This window comes from Plasmodium chabaudi, assembly GCF_900002335.3.
Source record: "Plasmodium chabaudi chabaudi strain AS genome assembly, chromosome: 11".
Taxonomy (NCBI): domain Eukaryota; phylum Apicomplexa; class Aconoidasida; order Haemosporida; family Plasmodiidae; genus Plasmodium; species Plasmodium chabaudi.
The window spans coordinates 1090881-1112401 of record NC_030111.2 but is presented as its reverse complement, the minus strand read 5'-3'; the positions used below and the strand labels follow the sequence as shown (position 1 = coordinate 1112401).

The 21521-nt window shown below is 24.1% G+C and overlaps 8 protein-coding genes across 8 annotated transcripts; 7 read left to right on the top strand and 1 right to left on the bottom strand.

The window, feature by feature from the left end:
- Window positions 1-390: 390 nt before the first annotated feature.
- Window positions 391-2190, top strand: PCHAS_1130900 (metacaspase-1, putative; the record flags this gene model as incomplete). Its single annotated transcript, XM_738076.2, has 1 exon — window positions 391-2190. One exon carries the CDS (start codon window positions 391-393, stop codon window positions 2188-2190), a length of 1800 nt encoding a protein of 599 aa, XP_743169.2.
- Window positions 2191-2837: 647 nt separating this feature from the next.
- Window positions 2838-3947, top strand: PCHAS_1130800 (conserved Plasmodium protein, unknown function; the record flags this gene model as incomplete). The annotated part of the gene is made up of 1 exon (XM_738077.2): window positions 2838-3947. One exon carries the CDS (start codon window positions 2838-2840, stop codon window positions 3945-3947), a length of 1110 nt encoding a protein of 369 aa, XP_743170.2.
- Window positions 3948-4834: 887 nt separating this feature from the next.
- On the top strand, window positions 4835-5907 carry PCHAS_1130700 (60S ribosomal protein L7-2, putative; the record flags this gene model as incomplete). The annotated part of the gene is made up of 3 exons (XM_016798656.1): window positions 4835-4990; window positions 5126-5320; window positions 5491-5907. 3 exons carry the CDS (start codon window positions 4835-4837, stop codon window positions 5905-5907), a joined length of 768 nt encoding a protein of 255 aa, XP_016654035.1.
- A 540-nt stretch (window positions 5908-6447) lies between these two features.
- On the bottom strand, window positions 6448-7893 carry PCHAS_1130600 (adenylosuccinate synthetase, putative; the record flags this gene model as incomplete). The annotated part of the gene is made up of 2 exons (XM_016798654.1): window positions 6448-6686; window positions 6813-7893. The coding sequence occupies 2 exons, from the start codon at window positions 7891-7893 to the stop codon at window positions 6448-6450; spliced, it is 1320 nt and encodes a 439-aa protein (XP_016654034.1).
- Window positions 7894-10418: 2525 nt separating this feature from the next.
- On the top strand, window positions 10419-11504 carry PCHAS_1130500 (V-type proton ATPase 21 kDa proteolipid subunit, putative; the record flags this gene model as incomplete). The annotated part of the gene is made up of 5 exons (XM_016798653.1): window positions 10419-10522; window positions 10696-10796; window positions 10894-11074; window positions 11243-11346; window positions 11449-11504. The coding sequence occupies 5 exons, from the start codon at window positions 10419-10421 to the stop codon at window positions 11502-11504; spliced, it is 546 nt and encodes a 181-aa protein (XP_016654033.1).
- Window positions 11505-12964: 1460 nt separating this feature from the next.
- Window positions 12965-16091, top strand: PCHAS_1130400 (large subunit rRNA methyltransferase, putative; the record flags this gene model as incomplete). The annotated part of the gene is made up of 2 exons (XM_016798652.1): window positions 12965-15737; window positions 15877-16091. 2 exons carry the CDS (start codon window positions 12965-12967, stop codon window positions 16089-16091), a joined length of 2988 nt encoding a protein of 995 aa, XP_016654032.1.
- A 1060-nt stretch (window positions 16092-17151) lies between these two features.
- On the top strand, window positions 17152-19509 carry PCHAS_1130300 (phosphoinositide phosphatase SAC1, putative; the record flags this gene model as incomplete). Its single annotated transcript, XM_735796.2, has 1 exon — window positions 17152-19509. One exon carries the CDS (start codon window positions 17152-17154, stop codon window positions 19507-19509), a length of 2358 nt encoding a protein of 785 aa, XP_740889.2.
- A 919-nt stretch (window positions 19510-20428) lies between these two features.
- Window positions 20429-21442, top strand: PCHAS_1130200 (conserved Plasmodium protein, unknown function; the record flags this gene model as incomplete). The annotated part of the gene is made up of 1 exon (XM_738707.2): window positions 20429-21442. One exon carries the CDS (start codon window positions 20429-20431, stop codon window positions 21440-21442), a length of 1014 nt encoding a protein of 337 aa, XP_743800.2.
- Window positions 21443-21521: the final 79 nt, after the last annotated feature.

The following is a 21521-nucleotide window of genomic DNA, read 5'->3' as shown; positions in this document are numbered from 1 at the left end:
TAATACACAAAATGCAGTTAACAATCTCAATGCCACTCTTGTTTTATTAGTTTGCCTTTTGTTTGCTTATCACTGCACTTTATTTTTTATACATTTTTTATTAAATAATTATAAACAAATTTATACAATAAACCAAATGAATGACACCAAAACGTGTTATTAATATATTATGAAAAATAAGTATTTGTAAAACAGCTTTATGTACTTTTTTTTTGTAAATTAAAAAATAGGGTATATGTGTGAGCATTATATATATCTTCATACTTTCCTAACCATTTTTACATAAATCGAAATTTGTAAATTCATTTTTTTTTGACAATTCATAGAGGAATAGTATTTTCCTACACACATATAGACCTTGCATTTTTATGTAATATATATCATTTTATTATGTCTTTTGAAATGGCCCAAATTTATGTTAAAGTACATGAATTGAAATTTGTAAACAATTCAGAAAGAAACTCACATTATGTAAAAATATACTGGGATGATAAAAAATATAAAAGCCAAACAAAAGATGGGGGGCATTATATATTTAATGAAACCTTTTTAATACCAATTACAAATATAAATTATCAAAATGATCAAATTATTTATGTAGAAGTATGGGAGAGTAACTTATTAAATAAACAATGTGCCTATACAATTTTCACATTAAATAATATAAAAACAGGGCAAATAATAAAAGAAAATATAGCTTTAATTGAGGTTTTAAAAAAATGTACCTTAGAATTATCAATTAATATAGTTAGAAATCAAAAAGACATATTATTTTTTAATATTAAAGAATCATTACCCACATATCAAGACCAACAAATAAGAAATGCCATCTGGGAAAATGAAGATGAGGCATCAATCATAAAACAATTAATTAATATAAATAAATTTAATGGAATTACAAATTTAGGAGACTATAAAAATAGTCAGATTTATAATGAAATATTTAAAAAGCCAAAGGAAAATAATTATGTATATAAAAGTGGCGAAGGAATGCAAAACAGTTATGACCCCATCTCGACACCAGAATATACAAGTCACTATATATATAAAGGTGCGGACCAAAATAGTTCTAATTATATAAATAAAACAAACGATATTTTATTTCCTAATCATTTTAATAAGTCTACATACAATGATAATATAAAAAATATTTATGACACACCAAATGATACCCACTATAATAATAGTAGCACTTATTCGAATTTTGATCATAATAGTATGTATAGCACAAAAAATAATGTACCTTTTTCAAATCCTAATGATGATAAAATCTTTCAGTATCAGCAGCATTTCCAGTACTCACGAAATTATATACCATCTCCAAACTCAGAAAAAATATTATACTTTTCTTGTGGAAATAAAAAAAAAGCTTTATTAATTGGAATAAATTATTGTGGTACATCAAATGAATTAAATGGATGTATCAATGATGCAACAATAACAAAGGATTTGTTAATAAAAAAATATAATTTTTATGATTCTTCGATGAATATATTAAAACTCGTAGATAATCAAACAAATCCAAATTATAGACCAACAAAAAGAAATATATTATTAGCATTAGAATGGTTAGTTAAAGATAATAATCCTGGTGATATATTTTTTTTTTTTTATTCAGGTCATAGTTATAAAAAATATGATTATGCATGTATTGAAAAAGATGGATATAATCAAACAATAGTACCTTGTGATTTTAAAACAGAAGGGGAAATAATTGATAACGATTTACATAAATATTTAATACAGCCATTAAAAGATGGAACTAAGTTAGTATCGTATATAGATTGTCCAAACTCCGATGGAATATTAAATTTAGGATATAAATATAAATTAAAAAAAGAAAAATGGAAAGAAACATATAATCCATTTCATGTTGTTTCAGATATTACACAATTGAGTTATTCAAAATTTAAAGATTTTTCAACAGAAATGAATCTACTAGAGCATGTACTAATTACAAATAATATCGAAACACTTACTTATTATCATGTACTTCAATCTATCCATTCATATATAAATATGTATAATAAAAAAAAAAAAAATAAAATAATTTTAATGTCTTCACAAAAGTTTGGCATAGATAGAAAATTCGACTTTGATCATATTCTTAAAAATTCAAATTCAGACCTGGGTCAGCACAAAAAAATAATAAAATGGAAAAAAAACAAAAAAAATAGCTCGAAAAATTAGAAAAAATATGCGAAATTATAAATCAAATAAAATGCACATTAATTAGACACACATGCACTATTTATACAACACTCTGCAAATGTTTTTTTTTTTTTTTTTTGCAAATTTTTATAGTGGCATTATGTTTTTATTTTATACCATGTCGAATTTGCTTATTCTCATAGCATGATTAAATTGTGCCGTTTACAAAATTCATTTTTTTGTCTCCCCATGCGTATTATCATTTTATTTGCTATACAACATATAACACCTTTTCAATTAAAAAAAAAGAAATAATTTTTCTCTCGAAATATATAAAAATATTATCAACCAAACATCAGCTAATCATTCTTTCGAAATGTTTTCGAAAATGCAATTTGTTAATTTTAAAAAAAAATGTGTGTCTATATGTTTGAAACATCTCTTTTATGTACTTCCTTTTGGGTGACCTTAAAAGACACTATTTGAAAAGTTAAAATTATATTTATTTTTTTTCTGCTTTTTCATAAATAATATATTTATATCAAAAAGTAAGGCAATTACATATTTTTTCAGTATTGAGTTTGGTCATTTTTTGAAAATATACATATAAATATATTTTAGTTTTTCCTTTTTACTTTCTTAAAATTTTAGTTTTAATAAGTGAATTGTCAAATAGAGTAACGAAAATGGATGTAGAATGGCCAGACACGCTGATGTTACATTTAATAATACATGATGTATATAATACAAATAATAATGATCTATTATGTCTATATGGAAAACCATATATAAAATTTTATTGGAAAAATATAAAATATAAAAATTATTTTAAATATACAACAGACGAAATAAGCTATTTTTGTGAATTTTTTTTACCTTACAAGCCAGGAGATTATATCGAAAATCTAATTTTTCAAATATGGGCAAATAGCTATTTTAAAAAAAAAAAAAAAATTGCTTATAATTATATAAATATAAATGATGTTGAAAAGGAAACTAAAATAAACGGAAAAATTGAATTAGTTGGAAAAATAAAAGGATTTAAAATGATTTACACATTACAAATTATATATTATTCTTTATATAAATTTATGAAAACAAAAAGAATATTAATTTTAGAAAATATTTCTATTTATAAAATGTTACAAGTATATAAAAAATATGTTAATTCCCCTTTAGAATGTAAGAATAATCTTCTTGAGCAATACATTCTTTCTTTATTTCATACAAATGATTATTTTAAAAGTGACACACCATTACGTTTAAAATCGAAACCAGAAAAGGGTGTCGCTTATCGGGCTAATCAGTGCCATATAGCTACCAATACAAAACCTTCAAAAAATAAAATTATATTAAAAGAAAAAAAAAATAAAAAAATTTATAAAATACCAAGGATATGCATTCACCGTGATAAAGTTTCAACAAACACGGAGCGAACAAACACGGAGCGAACAAATACGGAGAGAACAAATACGAATTCTAAATCGTCGGAGAGTAGCCAAAGTAGCATACAAAATATTGCGCAAAAAAAACAGCTAGCTAAAAGTAGTAAAGCCAATTCCATCATTAGTAGTAGCAATAGTTATGATGGAAATAAATATGAAAATATAAATTGCAAACAAATTGTAAAGCCACCTCAATATATGATTTACAAATTTATAAACAGTTTCAATCAAAAGGCTAAGACACAAACTATTAATCCTAATCATATTAAAACAAAAGAAGCAAGATATTTTATTGAAATCAAAGGGAAACATATAAATAAATCTATAGACACAAAAATCGCCACGACTTGAAATCTTAAGTTTGTATAACTATATGGCTTGATAAAATGATAAAGAAAAGAAGTTAATTATAATAATTCATTATAGTATATCAAATATATTCATGTAGCGAAATTCCATATATTAGTCACTACATTTTGTTGAAAAATGGAAAGACATTCCTGCACAGGTTATAATAGCAACCATCGATTTGCGAACAGAGTAGTTTCACCCCACGTAGAAGGAAAGCGAGAAGCATGCCGAAAATAACAATAACATATATATGTGCCTGTACAAGTAGTCATAACAATTTATGATTGTAAACCGTTTTATAACAATTTTGGCACATAATAATACGAGGAGGCAGCATATTATATAATTAATATATGCCATAGAATGGGGTATTCATTTATATTCAAGATATTTTTTCAAAATAAAACTACTGAACAAAACTAGTGAACAAAACTATTTACTGTAAAGTCATGATATACATACTAAGTGTGATATAGCCAAATATTTTTTCTTCAACCAATTTTTAAAATATGGAAAACTTACAAAGCATCACTATTTTAGCCATACAAATATATAGAATTATTTTTTTTTTTTTAATTTAGTTATTTATAACTTTTAAATAAATTAAATTTTTTAAATATTTTGCATTTTTTATCATTAAATTTTTATTTTTTTTGTTAATTTTTTGCGAATTTTTTTTTCATTGCTTATATTTTTTAAGCGCATTTTTTTGATGTTGCTATAACCGCTTGAAGCGATTCCAAATTTTGAATTTAAAAACTTTTGAATAAATAAAAAATATATTTATACAAAATTAAAAAAAAAAAATAATAATATCAGGACAGAATATTAAGAATATATATAAACAGCATAAACAACAAAAGAGCATAAACAAACGAACTAACAAAATGAATAAGGGGAAACAAAATAAGAAAGCTATAAATAATAAAATTGGAAATAAAAAAAAAAAACATGTGAAATTTAAGAGAGTTAAGAAAGTACAATTTAAGGGAGAGAAAAAAATTTTAATAAAAAAATCAGAAAATAGTCAAAATCTCAAAAAGGTAAGAATAAAAAAAATTAACAGCTTTACAAAATAATATACAATTACCTACATGTTTATAAAACTATTGTTCTACATATCTATTATAAGTAATGATTAATTTTTCAAATATTTTTTGTACCCTACTCTTTAACAGACACACAAAAAAAGAAAGTTCAGTACAGCATACAAAAAAAAAGAATATGAAAAGAAGTTACAAAAACAGGAAAATGAATATGTAAATTTAAAAAACCAACTAGAGAATGAAAAATTTGATGATAACATACATTGTGTCTTTGCAATGAAAAATAATATCGATTGTATTAATCCAAAATCAAAAGAAATCCTCCAGGTACATACCATATAAATATTAAAAAAAATAAATAATAATTTCTTACTACATATTATTTCATTTTTAAAAAGAAAAAGACCATGTCCCACACATTATATGCATGACTAGTTCATGTATTTTTATGTTCTATGTTTTTTATTTTTTTCGCTTTTTTGGATACCCATTTGTAGGAATTAAATTTACAAGAGAAATTTAAAGGAGTGCTATTAGTAAATAATAAAGAGAATATGGAAAAATTATTCCTTGTAAAACCTTATGTATGTTATGGATATTTAAAAAAATATAACTGTTATAATTTATTAGAAAAAAAATTATATTTAAAAGATAATAACGAAATAAAACGATGCGATTCAAATAAAATAATTGAAAAACTGTTTAGCAATGAAGGTATAAATTCATTTCCTCTATTTTGTGAATATATTTTTGAATGTAAAAATAATGCAGACAATATAATGAAAGAATATATTATTCCATTTGATTTTTCATTTTTAAAAAATTCGACAACATTTGACTTTTTGCAATTCAAAAATGATCTTGTTGGTTTTATGAAGGATGAAATAAATGACGTCCTAGAAAAAATTATTTAATGAAACCCAAACAAGATACCGGAAATATGCATGCGCATTATTTCTTAACTGTTCATAATGCTATGTACACAGTGCTATGTACACTGTGTTATGCACACTATGCTACATACTTTTTGCTATATTTATTTGTGTTTGCACACCATTTTTTTAATTGTTTTGTGTTATTTTTTCGTAAACGGCTCTTGAAATAATTATATAATTTATTTTAAAAAAATATGAACGCAAAAGTTCATACTAAATTGCAAACAAATGAGAGTATACATGCTCACCCATTTGCTATTATTGAAAATCAGGTGAAAAATTATTGCCAGATAAAATATTATAACGATTTTTATAATTTACAAACACAAACTAACCAACATATTTTAATAAATTATTAATATGTTTGACAAGGTGTATAAATTCTTTGTTTGACTAAAATTATGACTGTTCATATATTTTTGAGGGATGAGAAAAAAAAAGAAAATAAAAATCGGTGAATTTGGAATATGATAATAAAATTATTACTATCTATAAAGCCATAATATATTTTTTATTTCTTTAATCGAATTTTCTAGTAATTGTATGATCTCTAGTTGGTCCTACTCCTATCCATACAATTGGTGTCTTTATATAACTTTCAATAGCCAAAACATATTTTTTAGCTTTTTCAGGTAATTGATCAAATTCAAGACAATTAGTTATGTCTTCATCCCATCCTTCGAATTTCTCATATACTGGCTCATACTCTCTTAGTTGTTCCTCTTCTAAGGGGTAACTTCCCTTTTCGAGTAGTTCGCCTATAAAAAAATGAAAAAAAACGAAAAAAAATGAAAAAAAATGAAAAAAATATGTATGTCGATGCAAATAAACTGTGGCAAGACAAAAACGTAAAATACGTGACAAAAAAGAGAGTGCAAACTAACCGGTTGTTTTATTTTTGTAGTCAATGCAGATATATATTTCCTTCAACCCAGATAAAACGTCTAATTTTGTAAGATTAATAATGTCAATACAATTTATATATTTGACATAATAAAGCATAGGCAAGTCTAACCAACCACAACGTCTAGGACGATTAGTTGTAGTGCCATATTCAAAACCTTTTTTAGTTAAATAGTCCCCTATTTCGTTACATTGTTCAGTCAAAAACGGTCCTGAACCAACTCTTGTTAAATAACTTTTAACAACACCTACTACTAAATTTAGCTTTTTGTGGTGTATACCTAAACCTGAAAAAACACCACCAATAGTTGTACTACTACTAGTTACAAATGGATAAGTACCAAGGTCGATGTCTAGCATTGCTGCATTAGCACCTTCTATTAAAATATATTTTTTTGCATCTATACTTTTATTTATATATAACATAATATTTATAATTTTATCTTTTAATATTTGATGATATGTATAAAACTCATTTAATTCTTCTTCTTTGTTATAATCTTTAATATTATATAATTCCATTAAGTTATCAATTAATTTTGTATATAACTTTTTAAAATTTTCAAAATTTCTTAATGATCCCATTCTTATACCAATTCGTGATGCTTTAGTTGAATAACAAGGACCTATACCTTTTTTTGTTGTACCAATTGCATTGCCATCTTTTGATTTCCTAGTTTCTTGCATGGCATCGATTTCTTGATGTATATCAAATAATATATGTGCCTTCTCAGATATATATATTCTATCAAGTATGTTGTTGCCTAAGTTATTTATTTCTTTCATCAATGTTTTTAAATGTATTACCATACAATTACCTAATACATTTACATTATTTTCATATAAAACTCCACATGGTAACAAATGTAAAGCATGTTTTTTATTACCAACACATATTGTATGACCTGCATTACCCCCACCATTAAATCGGCATGTTATATTGGAATACTTTGATAACATATCAATTATTTTTCCTTTCCCTTCATCACCCCATTGTGTGCCTACTATAGCCACTACATTTCCCTTATCCACATTTTTTATATTATGCTCGAAAATGTTCATTTTTGTAAAGACAAGTTTGATACATATAAGTAGCTTGTATTTAATATTACTAAAACGGTATATTTATATGTACTGTTCAGGCGATGTTTTATTTTTCAAAGAAAAAAATATAGCTATTTTTTTTTTAAATGTATTATTATTTTCCTATTTTTAAATTATACTTTTATATCCTTGAGTGAAAAAAACATGCATATATTTATTGAAGAATAATGGAATAGTATGAATAATCATATATATGCCACATTACTCAGTTTATGATTTAATGATAAAACTAGAGTAAAAATAAAAAAAATAAAAAAAAATAAAAATAAAAAATTATATATTTATGCATGCACTGTTCATGTTAAAAAATGCTTATGAAAATAGTTAGCTATGCATTGAATGCTAGTAAAATTATTGGAGAAACACGGATATTTTTCTACTTTTTTTATATGGATACTATTCGAATCGCCAAAAGGGAGCACGCAAAAAAAAATTATAAAATTTTGAAATTGCTCAAAGGGAATAGATAAAAATTGGAAAATAATTATTTAAAAATAGCGGAAAAATAAAATGTACATATAATAATGTAATGAATAGCCAAAATGATAAGATATAGAACTATAATAATGGATCATCGGAAAATGTATGAAAATACTTTATATATTATTATAGTGTAGAGAAATACATAAGTAAATATTTAGCAAAAGAAAAAAAAATAGAAAATTAAACTAGCCATTTTTAAGGTCAAATATGTGAAAAACAAAAACATTGTAGAAATACGTTTTTTTTAATCCATAAAATGTAATGATTATTTTTTTTATTGTCACTAAAATGGGACAATTTTTTTGTTTTTTTTTTAACTTATACTTTGAAATGTTGTAAAAAAAAGTCAAAGTATAATAAAATAGTTCATAAACATTATTTGTAAAGGATTAAAAAAGGGAAACTATGATTTAAGGAAAACTTTTATTTTTTTATGACCCGTTGAAATATGGTTTTATAGTTTATACATGTTGTACTATGCAAAATATAGAAAACCTTTATGATGCATAGTAAAAGTTCCAACGGAATGTCATATTTTATCGAATATTTTGAAAGTAATTCACAAAATTGTGCTTTCACATGTTTAAAAGTTAACTTATATATATCTCCCTGTGGAAGGTGTGACATTTCCAAACACATGGAGGTATCTTCCTTAAACCAAAAAGGACAAAATAAATTTTTAATATATTTTTTTTCTTTTTTCTTTTACTCAATATGTCGAAGTATTAGTGTATGCATACTATTATGTATATATACACATTTTTGACAAGTGTAGGTATATACCTTTTTTATTTTTTCACATAAATGATTAATGCGGTTTGCAATTTTTATAAGGCTTATAGGTTTTACATATGAAAATCACACCTTTATTTTCCCAACATATTAATATACACAAATTATGTATTTTCTTTCCTTCATTTTTTTAATATATCTTAAGTTGTAAAATTATATTTATATAATAATTTGCACACTACTTAGTAATTTCCCTTTCTCTTATAAGGAATATGCGATTTTCTTTTTTTCGTTTTTTAATTTGTTATATATTTTTTTAACTATATGAAAAAAGTATATTACATAATTAAAGGAAAAAAAAAAAAAAATATATACAATATATTATATATATTATTGTATAAATACGGCTATGCATAATAAAATTTATTATATATAAATGGAAATTTCCTTGCATTATTATAATATATTAAATAAATAAAATTTGAAACGAAATAATAAAAGGTATATAAAAGAAAAAAAAATGATAATGCATATAATATATAATAATATAGCAAATTGCATATTATTTACTTATGCATATTTACATATTTTTTAAAGCAGGAAATTTCGATATTTTATTTTTAAGGGAATTAAAAATATTATTCCTTTTTTTATGTATACAGTATTTATAGTTTTTTTTTTTTTTTTTTTTTTTTTTTTTAAAATTATTAAGGGCTATTTTCCTATGTAAATAAAAAATATGAAAAAGCAGAAAACGGCAAAACGACGAAAAGTATAAAAACAAACGTAGTTATAAATTTTCCAAGCCAATTCAATCCAAATCATTGTGTAGAAAGTTTGCAATTTACTTTATTATTCATATTCCTTAAGAATACATTTTGAAATATAAAATAATTCAACATATATATCAAAACGAGTTTGACAAAGCATAAGAAATAAGAACTATATTTATAATTTTTTTTGACAAAAGTAAAAGAAGATATATTTTTCATAAATTTAAATTGAAAGCCAAAAAATTTACACAACTTTAAGTATAAACAAATTTCTTTCATAAAAGGAAGAATTAAAGTATGATCATATAAACACACAATTTATTTATTTAAGTAAGGAAACATAGAAAATATAAATTAAAAATTTGTAAAATATCAAACATAATCTTCAAATTAGTAACAAACTTGATGTATAACATTTCAATATATCTTAATTTTTTTAAAAGGAAATTAAATAAAGCATACTAATATATATATATAACAAAGACAATATAAATAATGTATAATTCATGGTTTGAAATCATTCGGGGTATATCGCCATATAACTGGGCGTTGCTAGGAATTGCTTTATCTTTATTCCTTTCTATTATTGGTGCAGCATGGTAAATATACAACAACAAAATATGCAAATTAAAAATACTTCCAATGAATATTATATGGGACGAAGCTAGCTTGTCTTTTTTTTACAAAATATATCTCCCATTTTTATAATGAAAAATAAAAAAAAATATTTGCACACACATATATAATATCCAATTTTTTTTTACAACCTCAGGGGAATATTTATATGTGGTACTAGTATAGTTGGAGCCTCAGTAAAAGCTCCACGTATTATTTCAAAAAATTTAATTTCCATCATTTTTTGTGAAGCATTAGGTATATATATTTAAAAAAAAGAAAAAAAATAATATATGTTTATAAAAAAAGTATAATATTTTATTTTACAATTTTTGTGATTTGACATATTCTTTAGGTATGTATGGAGTTATTACTGCAGTTTTTTTGCAAATCAAATTGAGCGGATTAAAAACTGAAGTGCATTCTCCACTTGTTTTAACACCACAAACAGATCCATTAATTATGAACAGCATAAGAGGAGGGTGGGCGCTATTTGCAAGTGGACTAACCGCCGGTTTATCAAACCTCGTCTCTGGGTATGTTCCTACATTATACACATTGCTAACAAAGAATAATATGAAAATCTAAGCACGTTCAACAAGCTCACTAAAATTGAATGCATACAAATATTGCTTTCTTCACGAATAGGAAGAAAGATATATACCTTTTCCACATGATCATATTATTATATGCATTTTTTTCAGGGTTGCTGTTGGAATAACAGGAAGTTCGTGCGCTTTAGGAGATGCTCACAGTTCAGACCTTTTTGTTAGAATGTTAATGATTGAGATATGCGCAAGTGTTATAGGTACGTCTACTCATATAACCTCATACAAAACAGTGCAATATTACCATTACCTATGCATATTTTTCACACTATTAATACATTGCTTAACCTTTTTCTGCACAGGATTATACGGTTTGATCGTGGCCATAGTATCGATCGGAGACATACAAATGACATAAACAAATATATAAAAACAATCCGAATATATTATTTCTTTATACTTTCTCAAGCATTATATATTTTTAACTTGTTTTTGTATATGTATTACTATAAACAGTATATGAAAAATGTTATTATGCGCATTTCCTTTCCTATTTATTTCTATTATTTTCTTTTTTTGTTATTCGTACATAACCCTTTGAACTATAATTTTTAACAGCTATTCTTTACATAATTATTTGTAAATGCTATGCGCATTAGTTGCATAATGAAAAATATAAGTCTATGTACATTCATCCTTTATATTTATATACTTCATTTTTGGCTCGTATTTCATTACACCAATTTTTATTCTAATTTTTTTCCTTTCCAATTAAATTAATATTTTATTTTTACAAAATAAAACTTGATACATTTCTCATAATCTTAAAATAAATATTTATAAAAAAATACTTATCAAGTAGTGATATAAAGATATATTACCACTTGAGAAATAAAAGAAATTTATTTTGAAAGTTTTAGAACAGCATAATGCCACCCTTTAATAGAGTAATCAAATGGTTGCAAAGCTTTGTCTTAAAAAGGGAAGAAAAAGTGAAAAAAATAAATAAGAAAAGTGAAAAAATAAATAAGAAAATTGAAAAAATAAATAAGAAAATTGAAAAAATAAATAAGAAAATTGAAAAAAATAAAGTAACATTTTTTAAAACATAATTAGGGGCATATAAAATACAAACTGTATGCCACGAACAAAATTGTAAAATTCGGGGCCTCTATAATTTTAAAAAAAAAATTAATTAAATACGCCATGAATGAATTTACAAAAATTTTATAAAATACTGCAAATGAGAATATACATAATTTAAAAAAAAAAAAAACGATTGTTCTACATATCCTTTTTGGAAAAAAAAAGTTTAATATTTTCTATAAAATAATAAATGTTTTTTTAATTGTAATTTGCTTATTTTACTTTATCATAATTTTACTAAATTATATCATCGTGTAAGGGACAAACAAATATGATTGGGATGGTATATATATTTTTTTTTTTTTTTTAATTTTTTTTAATTTTTTTTTCACTTTAATAATTTAATAAAAAGGAAAAAAAGATAAAACCAAGTGCTGGGCAAAAAACTAGTTAAATGCTTCATTATAATTGATATTTTTTTGATTTACGATTTTCTCAAATTGTATATATCACGTATGCATATCTCTCCAATTACAGTGACATAGTAAACTAAACGGGCAGATAAGTAAGTAAAAGCATTACATCATTTGCAAGCATTTGCAAGCATTTGCATGTACTGACAGCTTGGCATGACATACTCCAAAGAATGAGCCCCCTGAATGTTTAGAAAATTTGATACATCGACATTTTCAGCAACGGAAAATTCACGCGAGCATATATAGCGGCTTGAATAAACGTAGACGAATTTTGACGGAGTAGCTAGCCATTTTTACGTACTCAAAAGTAGCCAAAATGGGGAAAAAGAAAAAGGTCGGAAAAGAGAGAATAGATAAATATTATAAGCTAGCCAAATCAGCAGGATATAGAGCTAGGTCAGCATTTAAGTTAATTCAAATAGCAAAAAAATATAATATATTTAAAAATGCAAATATATTAATAGATTTATGTGCAGCACCAGGAGGATGGTTACAAGTGGCTTATAAAAATATGAGTAAGAGCAGTACAATTATAGGAGTTGATTTAATGCCTATTCGTAAAATTGATAATAATGTAATTACTATAAAAAGTGATATAACTTCAGTTGAATGTATAAGAAAAATTAAAGATATAATAAAATATGAAAAAGCAGATGTTATATTAAATGATGGGGCACCTAATGTTGGTACTACATATTCCTATGACAGTTTTAATCAAAATATTCTAGTGCTTAGTAGTATCAAATTAGCTTATAAATTTTTAACAAGAGGAGGAATATTCATTACAAAAGTATTTAGAAATGAAGAATATGTATCTTTAATTTGGGTTTTAGAAAAATTATTTACAGAAGTTAAACATATAAAACCAAGAAGTAGTAGAGAAATATCTTCTGAAATTTATTTAATTGGGCTCAACTTTTTAGGAAATAAAATTGATAAAAAGTATTTTGATTATACTTACATATTTAGTAGCCAGTTTAGGAAAGATGAAAATAAATTACCTAACTCTCATTCAAAAGGTAAAGGAAATGATGAATCGGAAAATGATAGTAGCGAAAATGATAGTGATAGTAATACTGCTAAGCAAAAAGCAAAGAAAAAAAAAGGATTAAGTAGTATTTTAAAAGAAAAAAAAAAAAAAAACAGACAAGGTTATGAAGAAGGTGATGATTATAGAATAACAAATATAACTGATTTTATAAATAATGATAATTATGTTGATTTATTAATTAAAAGTAATAAATTTATTTTTGATAAAAATTATGAAAATTCGCCAAGCTTATTAATAAAAAAGACTTATGAAGCTATCTATACAAATAAATCAACAAATAATGAAATTTTCAACCTCTGTAAAGATCTTAAAGTTTTGGGAAAATCAGATCTTTTCCATTTGATCAAATGGAGATACAAAATTAAAAAATCTGTCACAAAATTGTTAATGGATAGTAAAGAAAAAACAAAACAAGACGTAAACGATGAAGAAGAAAATACGAATACTACTTTTGCAATTAGTAAAGAAGAAAGCCCAATAAGTGCAGAAAAAATTAATACAAAATCGACAGTTTGTGATGATAAATCAGATGAATTGAGTAATTCCTCTGATGAAGAATCAGGAAATGAAAGTATAAATGAATTTTCAAAATATATTGACAAAAAAGAAAAAAAATTAAAAAAAAAAAAAGAAAAAAAATTAAAAAAAGAACTTGAAAAAAAAAAAATAAATAAACCACTTAAAATAGATTATGATGAAAATGATATACATTTTAGTAAAGATATGTTAAACCTATTGAACAAACAAAAATTTACAGATCATTTAAATATATTAAACAGTAGCAAAAGTAATAATAAACTTGATATCAATGAAGAAAACTTTTCAGCTAGCGATGAAGAAAATGACGAAGATCAAATTTATGACGAAATCGATGAAGATGATGAATTAGGTAGATTAGAATATCTAGTTGATTTAGATTATAAACAACAAAAAATTAAAGAAAATAAAAAAAACGATGAAAATAAAGATGAAAAACTAACAAGAAGAAAAAGGGCAATGGATTTTAAAAACGAAGAGTTAATGAAAATTCAAAAAATTATGGAACTTAAAAATGAAGAATTAATGATGAAAAAAAAATTAAATGAATATCTTAGTGAGGATGAAGATGATTCAGATATCTCATCTGATGAAGATGAAATGGAAGAGAATGATAACGACAGTTTAGAAACCAATCAAGATACTCAAACTGATAAATATGAAGATGCAATAAATCAAAATGAACATATTAAAAAAATAGTTGATAAAATTTTAATGATACGAAAAAATCTAAAGGAAAAAGAACCAGAAGATGAATCTCCAACAAGTACAAACAGATTCTTTGATCAAAAAATATTCTCTAACATATTTAACCAGTTGAATAATGATGAAAATGGTGAAGACGCTGAGCATGCTGAAAATTCTGAGGAAGGGGATGAGGAAGATGCTGAAGAAGAAGAAGAGAGCAGTGACGAGATAAAAGAAGTGAGCGCAAAGAACCTTCCCAAAATACCGCTACCTGCAAAACTAGCCAAAAAAGAGAAAAATAAAAAATTAAGGGAAAAATACGGAAACAACGAAACTAAGATAAAAAATGCATCTTTTTCTATAGTAAAAACAGATACAAATAATTCTGAACATGTTAATAAATATTTTTCAAATTTAATTAAAGATGATGATGAATTAGCATTTATAAAATATGTAGGAGAAAAATTAATTCATAAAAAAAGTAGAATGGATTTAATTGATGATTCTTTTAATAGACATTCATATCTTGAAGACGAAGATACATTACCTGAATGGTTTGTCGAAGAAGAAAAAAAATATAGAAGGCCAGTCATACCAATAGATAAAACTGTACTAGACCAATATAAAAGTAAAATTAATAGAATAACAAAAATGCCTATTAAAAAGGTTATTGAAGCTAAAATGAGAAATAAAAAGAGAGAAATTACAAAAATGAAAAAATTAGAAGCAAAAATTGGAAGAATCGAAAAAGATGAAGATGACCCATTCTTAAAACAAAGAGCTATAGCAAATGTATTGAAAAAGAACAAATCAGGTAAGCCAATCAGTTTTGAAATAATAAAATATGTAGAAGTTCATTTTGTTCATGTTTTATTTTGTCCACCTTTTATTTTTTTCACACTTTATTTTGTCCACACTTTATTTTGTTCATATTTTATTTTGTTAATTTTTAGAAAAAAAACGAGAAAAGTCATATGTTGTGTGCACTGGAAAAGGATCTAAGATGGCCAAGAAAAACAAAAAGGGAGGAAAAACGATGGTTAAGTTTGTTGATAAGAGACTTAAAAAGGATAAGAAAGCTAAAAAGCGTATCGAAAAAAAGAAAAAAAATATGACAAGAGTTAAATATTCAAAATCAAGACCATTTAAATTTAAAAAGTTTTTTTAAAATCCTTTGTTTTTGAATGATTGCATTTTGTATTAATTTGATATTTTTGTGTATAAGCTATGGGCTTTTTCTATACTAAATTTTCCATAAACATAATAAAACCAACTTTTATGTATAGTAGTTTTTCTATATCACTTTTTTTTTTTGACAAATATACATTCCTGTTCATAATTTTATTTATAATTTTTTTTAAATAAAATTTATATTAACAATTCAAAAGAATAAAATATGTTATTTGTTAATGTTGAAAGGGAAAAATATTGCCTGTTCAGGTTAAAAATGAAAAATATTGCTTGTTCAGGTTAAAAAGGGGAAAAGTAGCTTGTTAAGGTTGAAAAAACATATTGGCTATATATTTGTTGTATTTGCAAATATAAGTTTATATCAAAAAAGAGGAATATATAGCATATGCTTGTTGTATTCACGTAAATATAAAATACTTAACATATATATTTACTTAAGTAAAAAAATATATAATTATCAAGCATTATATGAGAATTTCGCATAACTATTTTTGTGCCTAAATAAACATACAACATATTTATATGTAAAATAATTATCATAAATAAAAATATAAATGCGTATCAAAAAAAAAAAAAAAAAAAAAAAAAAAAAAATAGAATAAAAAAGAACAAAACAAATGATCATATTTAATTTTTTATGTAAAATGGCGATTAAAAAAAAATTTGGCTAACATTTTACATTATTTAAACAATAATTGCTAAATATATACAATATTATATATTCAAAAAAAAAAGAGAATAAAAAGCCTAGCACGTTTATGCATAAATAAAAAAAAAATTAATTTAAATGAAGAATGAATTAAAGCTTTTGTATATATACCTACATATTTATGCTCTCCTAATAGTAACAATATAATACAAGAAAATTTGGGGATTTTTTGATAATGTTATATCCATAGTATTAAAAAAGCATGTATATACATATAGTTGTTATTTTTCCCTTCACAATATAATTATGTTAAATTTTCAAAAAAAAAAATATATAAATAAAAGCAGAAAACTGTCACAGTGATAAGCTTCGAATAGCATAGATAAAAATGGATAGTGCTTGTACTATACCCAAGAAAAAGTATTATTTAGAATTTCATAAAAGCCATGTATCCGTTGTTAATGTTGAAAATTTTGTTAAATCAACATTAAAAATATCGTATACTGAAGAGTTAAACTTAACGAAAGAAAAGGAATATATTGATAAAAACATTCTTGATGAAAATGAAGATGAAGAAGATAATCGATTTTGGTTTTTTGGATGTTTGGGAATAATCAAGGCAGATAATATAAATTTTTTAGTAATTGTTTCGGATGCAGAAATTGTATCCTATTTATTTAATCATGCAATTTATAGAATTAAAAAAATATCATTTATTCAACTCAATAAGGGAGAGATAAATAAAAATGGGTCTGAAAATTATGAGTATGAGATTTGTCGTTTATGGAATAGTGGGAGATTAACTAGAGTATGCAACAGTACTAAAGGAATTAATTGTAGTAGTAATTATAATGGCTATTATACAAAAAGAAATAACAAGATCGCACCAAGCATGGACGATTCTTTTAATAATGCAGCCAATCAAAATGGTATATTTATGGATAACCCTGTTTCAGGATATAACAATGAATCTTATATACATAAATTTAAAAATAGTAATTTAAAGAGAGGAATTTTAGATACCTTGAATTATTTTTTCAGCGCTTTTAATAAAGGCCCATTCTATTTTTCCTACTACTACAATTTAACAGTATCTTTACAAACAAATTATATTTATGAATCAAAAAATGGAAATAATATTGATACAAAAATAAAAACAATGGCTAAGAATTATATGAATAATAACGATACAAAATGTAAAGAAGTTTTAGTTTTTGAAAAACTTCATTTTGATGAAATAAATCCAGAGTATGCATGGAATTGGAAAATCTTAGATAATTTTATAAAAGTCAATGGGTATGCTTTTGTTATATTTCCGATACATGGGTATGTCAATTCGATTGCCATGGAAATTGAAAAGGGTGGCAGCAAAACAGATGGTGATATAAACAAAGTACACCTCCTTTTGATATCCCGTAAAAATAAGAACAGAGGTGGAGTCCGATTTTGGTGCCGAGGTGGAAATGAAAAAGGGGAAGTAGCAAATTTTGTTGAAACAGAGCAGGTAGTAATTTGTAAAGATTTAACGAATACACATATTTTTAGTTACATAATAATAAGAGGATCTATACCAGTTTTATGGTCTCAAGAACCAGGATTAAGTTTAAGACCCAAAATAAATATATGCTTTGATATGACAAAAAATATAAAAACAATAAATTTACATATGCAAAAATTAAAAAATAAATATGGCAAAATACATATTACAAATTTAATAAATAGAGGATATAAAGAAAAATATTTAGGAGAACATTTTGAAAAATGTTTAAAAGAATGTAATGTTGATCATAGTTATATTTGGTTTGATTTTAATAGTGAACTTAAAAATTTAAATTATGAAAAATTTCAAGGTTCCTTAAAATCGATAATTAATGATTTAACAAATTATTCTTATTTTTTTATTACAATTCCTAATGATAAAAAATATAATTTAGAACATGGAGGAGTTCATAAATCATGGTCATCAATTAAATTTAATAATTTTCAAAATGGAGTGTTCCGAGTAAATTGTGTTGATTGTTTAGATAGAACAAATGTTTTTCAAAGCTTTTTATCAAAATGCGTTTTATTTTTACAATTAAAAAATATAAATATAAATATCGATCAAAAAAATAACTTCCCTTTTTACTTCTTTAAAAATAAGTACCATGAAATGTTATATAGAAAGAATTGGATCAACAATGCAAATGCTATAAGTATAATATATAGTGGATCTGGTGCATTAAAAAATGATATTACACAGAATGGTAAAAGAACTATATGTGGGCTTTTTCAAGATTTATGTAATGCTATTTCAAGATATATTAATAACAATTTTAGAGATGGATATAATAATGATTGTATAAACATAATAACAAATGAAAATATTCATTTACATAATTTATTTAATAAAAAAGTTAAATATAATCAAATATTGAATGTAATATTCGAATTTATTGTTATTTTTTCAACTTCTGTATGTACTAATCCAATACAAAATTTTTTAAGACGCTTATATTTTTTTTCACATAGTATTACACATTCTACTATATCCCAAGGTATTAATTATATGTTACTTATTTTAAATAAAAATCCACATTTATTTATATTCCCTTTTAAGCAAGTACAATATATTCGTCTCATATCTATCATATCTCAAGCCTCAGGATTTTTTTTCACGTCTTTTTTCGTTTTTCTATTTTTCTGTTTTTATGTTTTTACACAAAGACGCCGAGTTATTTCATTCCCAAAGTTTGAGTCACAATAATATCAAAACTAGCGAGTCGTACCAAAATATAAATATACAAACCATAGACCAGTTTCTTTACTTGCGTAATAGAAATCGAGTCGTACAACCCAATACACCCTTACCTTCTATACAAATACCTTTTTAATAAAATTTGCAAAATATGGGGATTGTTTTAATTTGTCATAATACTCCAAATTATCCTAATCATTTAATTTTCTGTTTAATGTTTAAATTCAGATATTGCTATATTGTAAGTGTGCCAACCATCACACATATAAGTATGCATGTGTTTCGTTTTTATTCTAACGCAACGTCATAAGCGTATATTGTATTTTTTCATTTTGTATTTTCCCTTTTTGTATCTTTTCATTTTGCATTTTTTCATTTTGCATTTTTCATTTGCACTTTCTTCACTTTGCTTCGTTGTGTTTTTTTTCTGTTTTTGGTTCATACTTTTTAAGTTGTGCATTTATGAATTCCATTTGAAACATTCGAAAAATAAAAAAACTGTTCTTAATAAAACAAAGTATGTAAATACCTATATCATTTGTATAAGCAAAAAAATTTTGCTATTTTTTAAAGCAATATTTTTATAAAAAAAAAAAAAAAAAAAAAAATAATTTATTTTCGCTATTTTATAAATGCACATTAAAATGGTATATGTAAAAATGTTTACATACCTTATCAAACAACGGGAGTTAACATTTTTTTACGTCACTGTTATAGTTATACAATTTTTTCTTTATATTTTGCATATTAATGAAATAAAAAGTAAGAATGATAAAAGTTTGAAACACAAAATAATGGCATGGCTATTTGTGAAAGCATGTTAAAAAGCCTGAACAAAAAATATGATGAAAAAAAAAAAAAAAAAAATGTGAATTCTACAAAATATGTATTAATATATATACACAACTATGTTTAGTAAAAATATAAAATGAAGAATGTAAATCATAAATATATTTGGGAAGAAAAATATGGCAATGAAAATAAGAGTAAGACGAATATGAAAGATAAAAATTGTAAAAATAATGAGAAGGGCAATCGAAATTGTGAATATACTGCTGAAGATAAACATGTGAATGTAATTAATTCGAAACCCAACAATCATAGAGGAATAAACAATAAATATAGCTCCTTCTCAAAATATAATCATACTAATACTAAAAATATAAAAGAACGTAATAATATACTTTTTGAAAATAAACCACACACCTATTACACCCCAAAGGGAAAAACTACCAAACCAAAGATCGATCAAAATGTTAATATTCACAAATCTCCTGCTTTTGTAAATAATTATATTCCAAATATAGGTAATAAAAAAAATGAAACTTTTGAAAAGAGAGAGGTTTTTAATAAAAGTGTTGAAAAGGCAAACATATATAAGAAGCCCTATCACTATAAAATCGATCACCAATCGTTTATTAATCATAAGGATGGTGGACAAAACAGTGGAAATGGTAAAGGCGTAGGGTATGTCAATTTGCAAGGACCTAGAAATGAACAAGCCAACAATTACAACGAAATAAACGATCTTTATTTTGATATTCATTCGAAAGTAAGTAGTAACTGTAAGCAAACAGTTTCTACAAATGATAATTCAAATATTACTGATGAAGAAAAGAATGATGATGTTATATCAAGAAATAAAAATAATATCTATAATGTAACATTAGATATGTTTGAAAATGATGAAGAAAAAAATTTACTTTTAAGTCATATAAAAAGGTTGGAATATCAAAATAGTGTGTTCCTTAAAAATATGTTAAATATGTATTATACTTGTATCGATTATATTAAAATGCAAGATGAAAAAATAAAACAAAAGGATCAAATAATTCATTTTAAAAATCAAATTATAATGAAATTAAAAAAAAATAAAATTAATTATGATGACACTACAGATATTAGCACCAATATTAACGACAACCAAAATGGTCTTGTTTAGTTTGATTCCTTTTTCATACTAACCCATGCATGTTTGCACACGCCTTTCTGTTTGTGTCCGTTGTCAATGTTTATGTAAT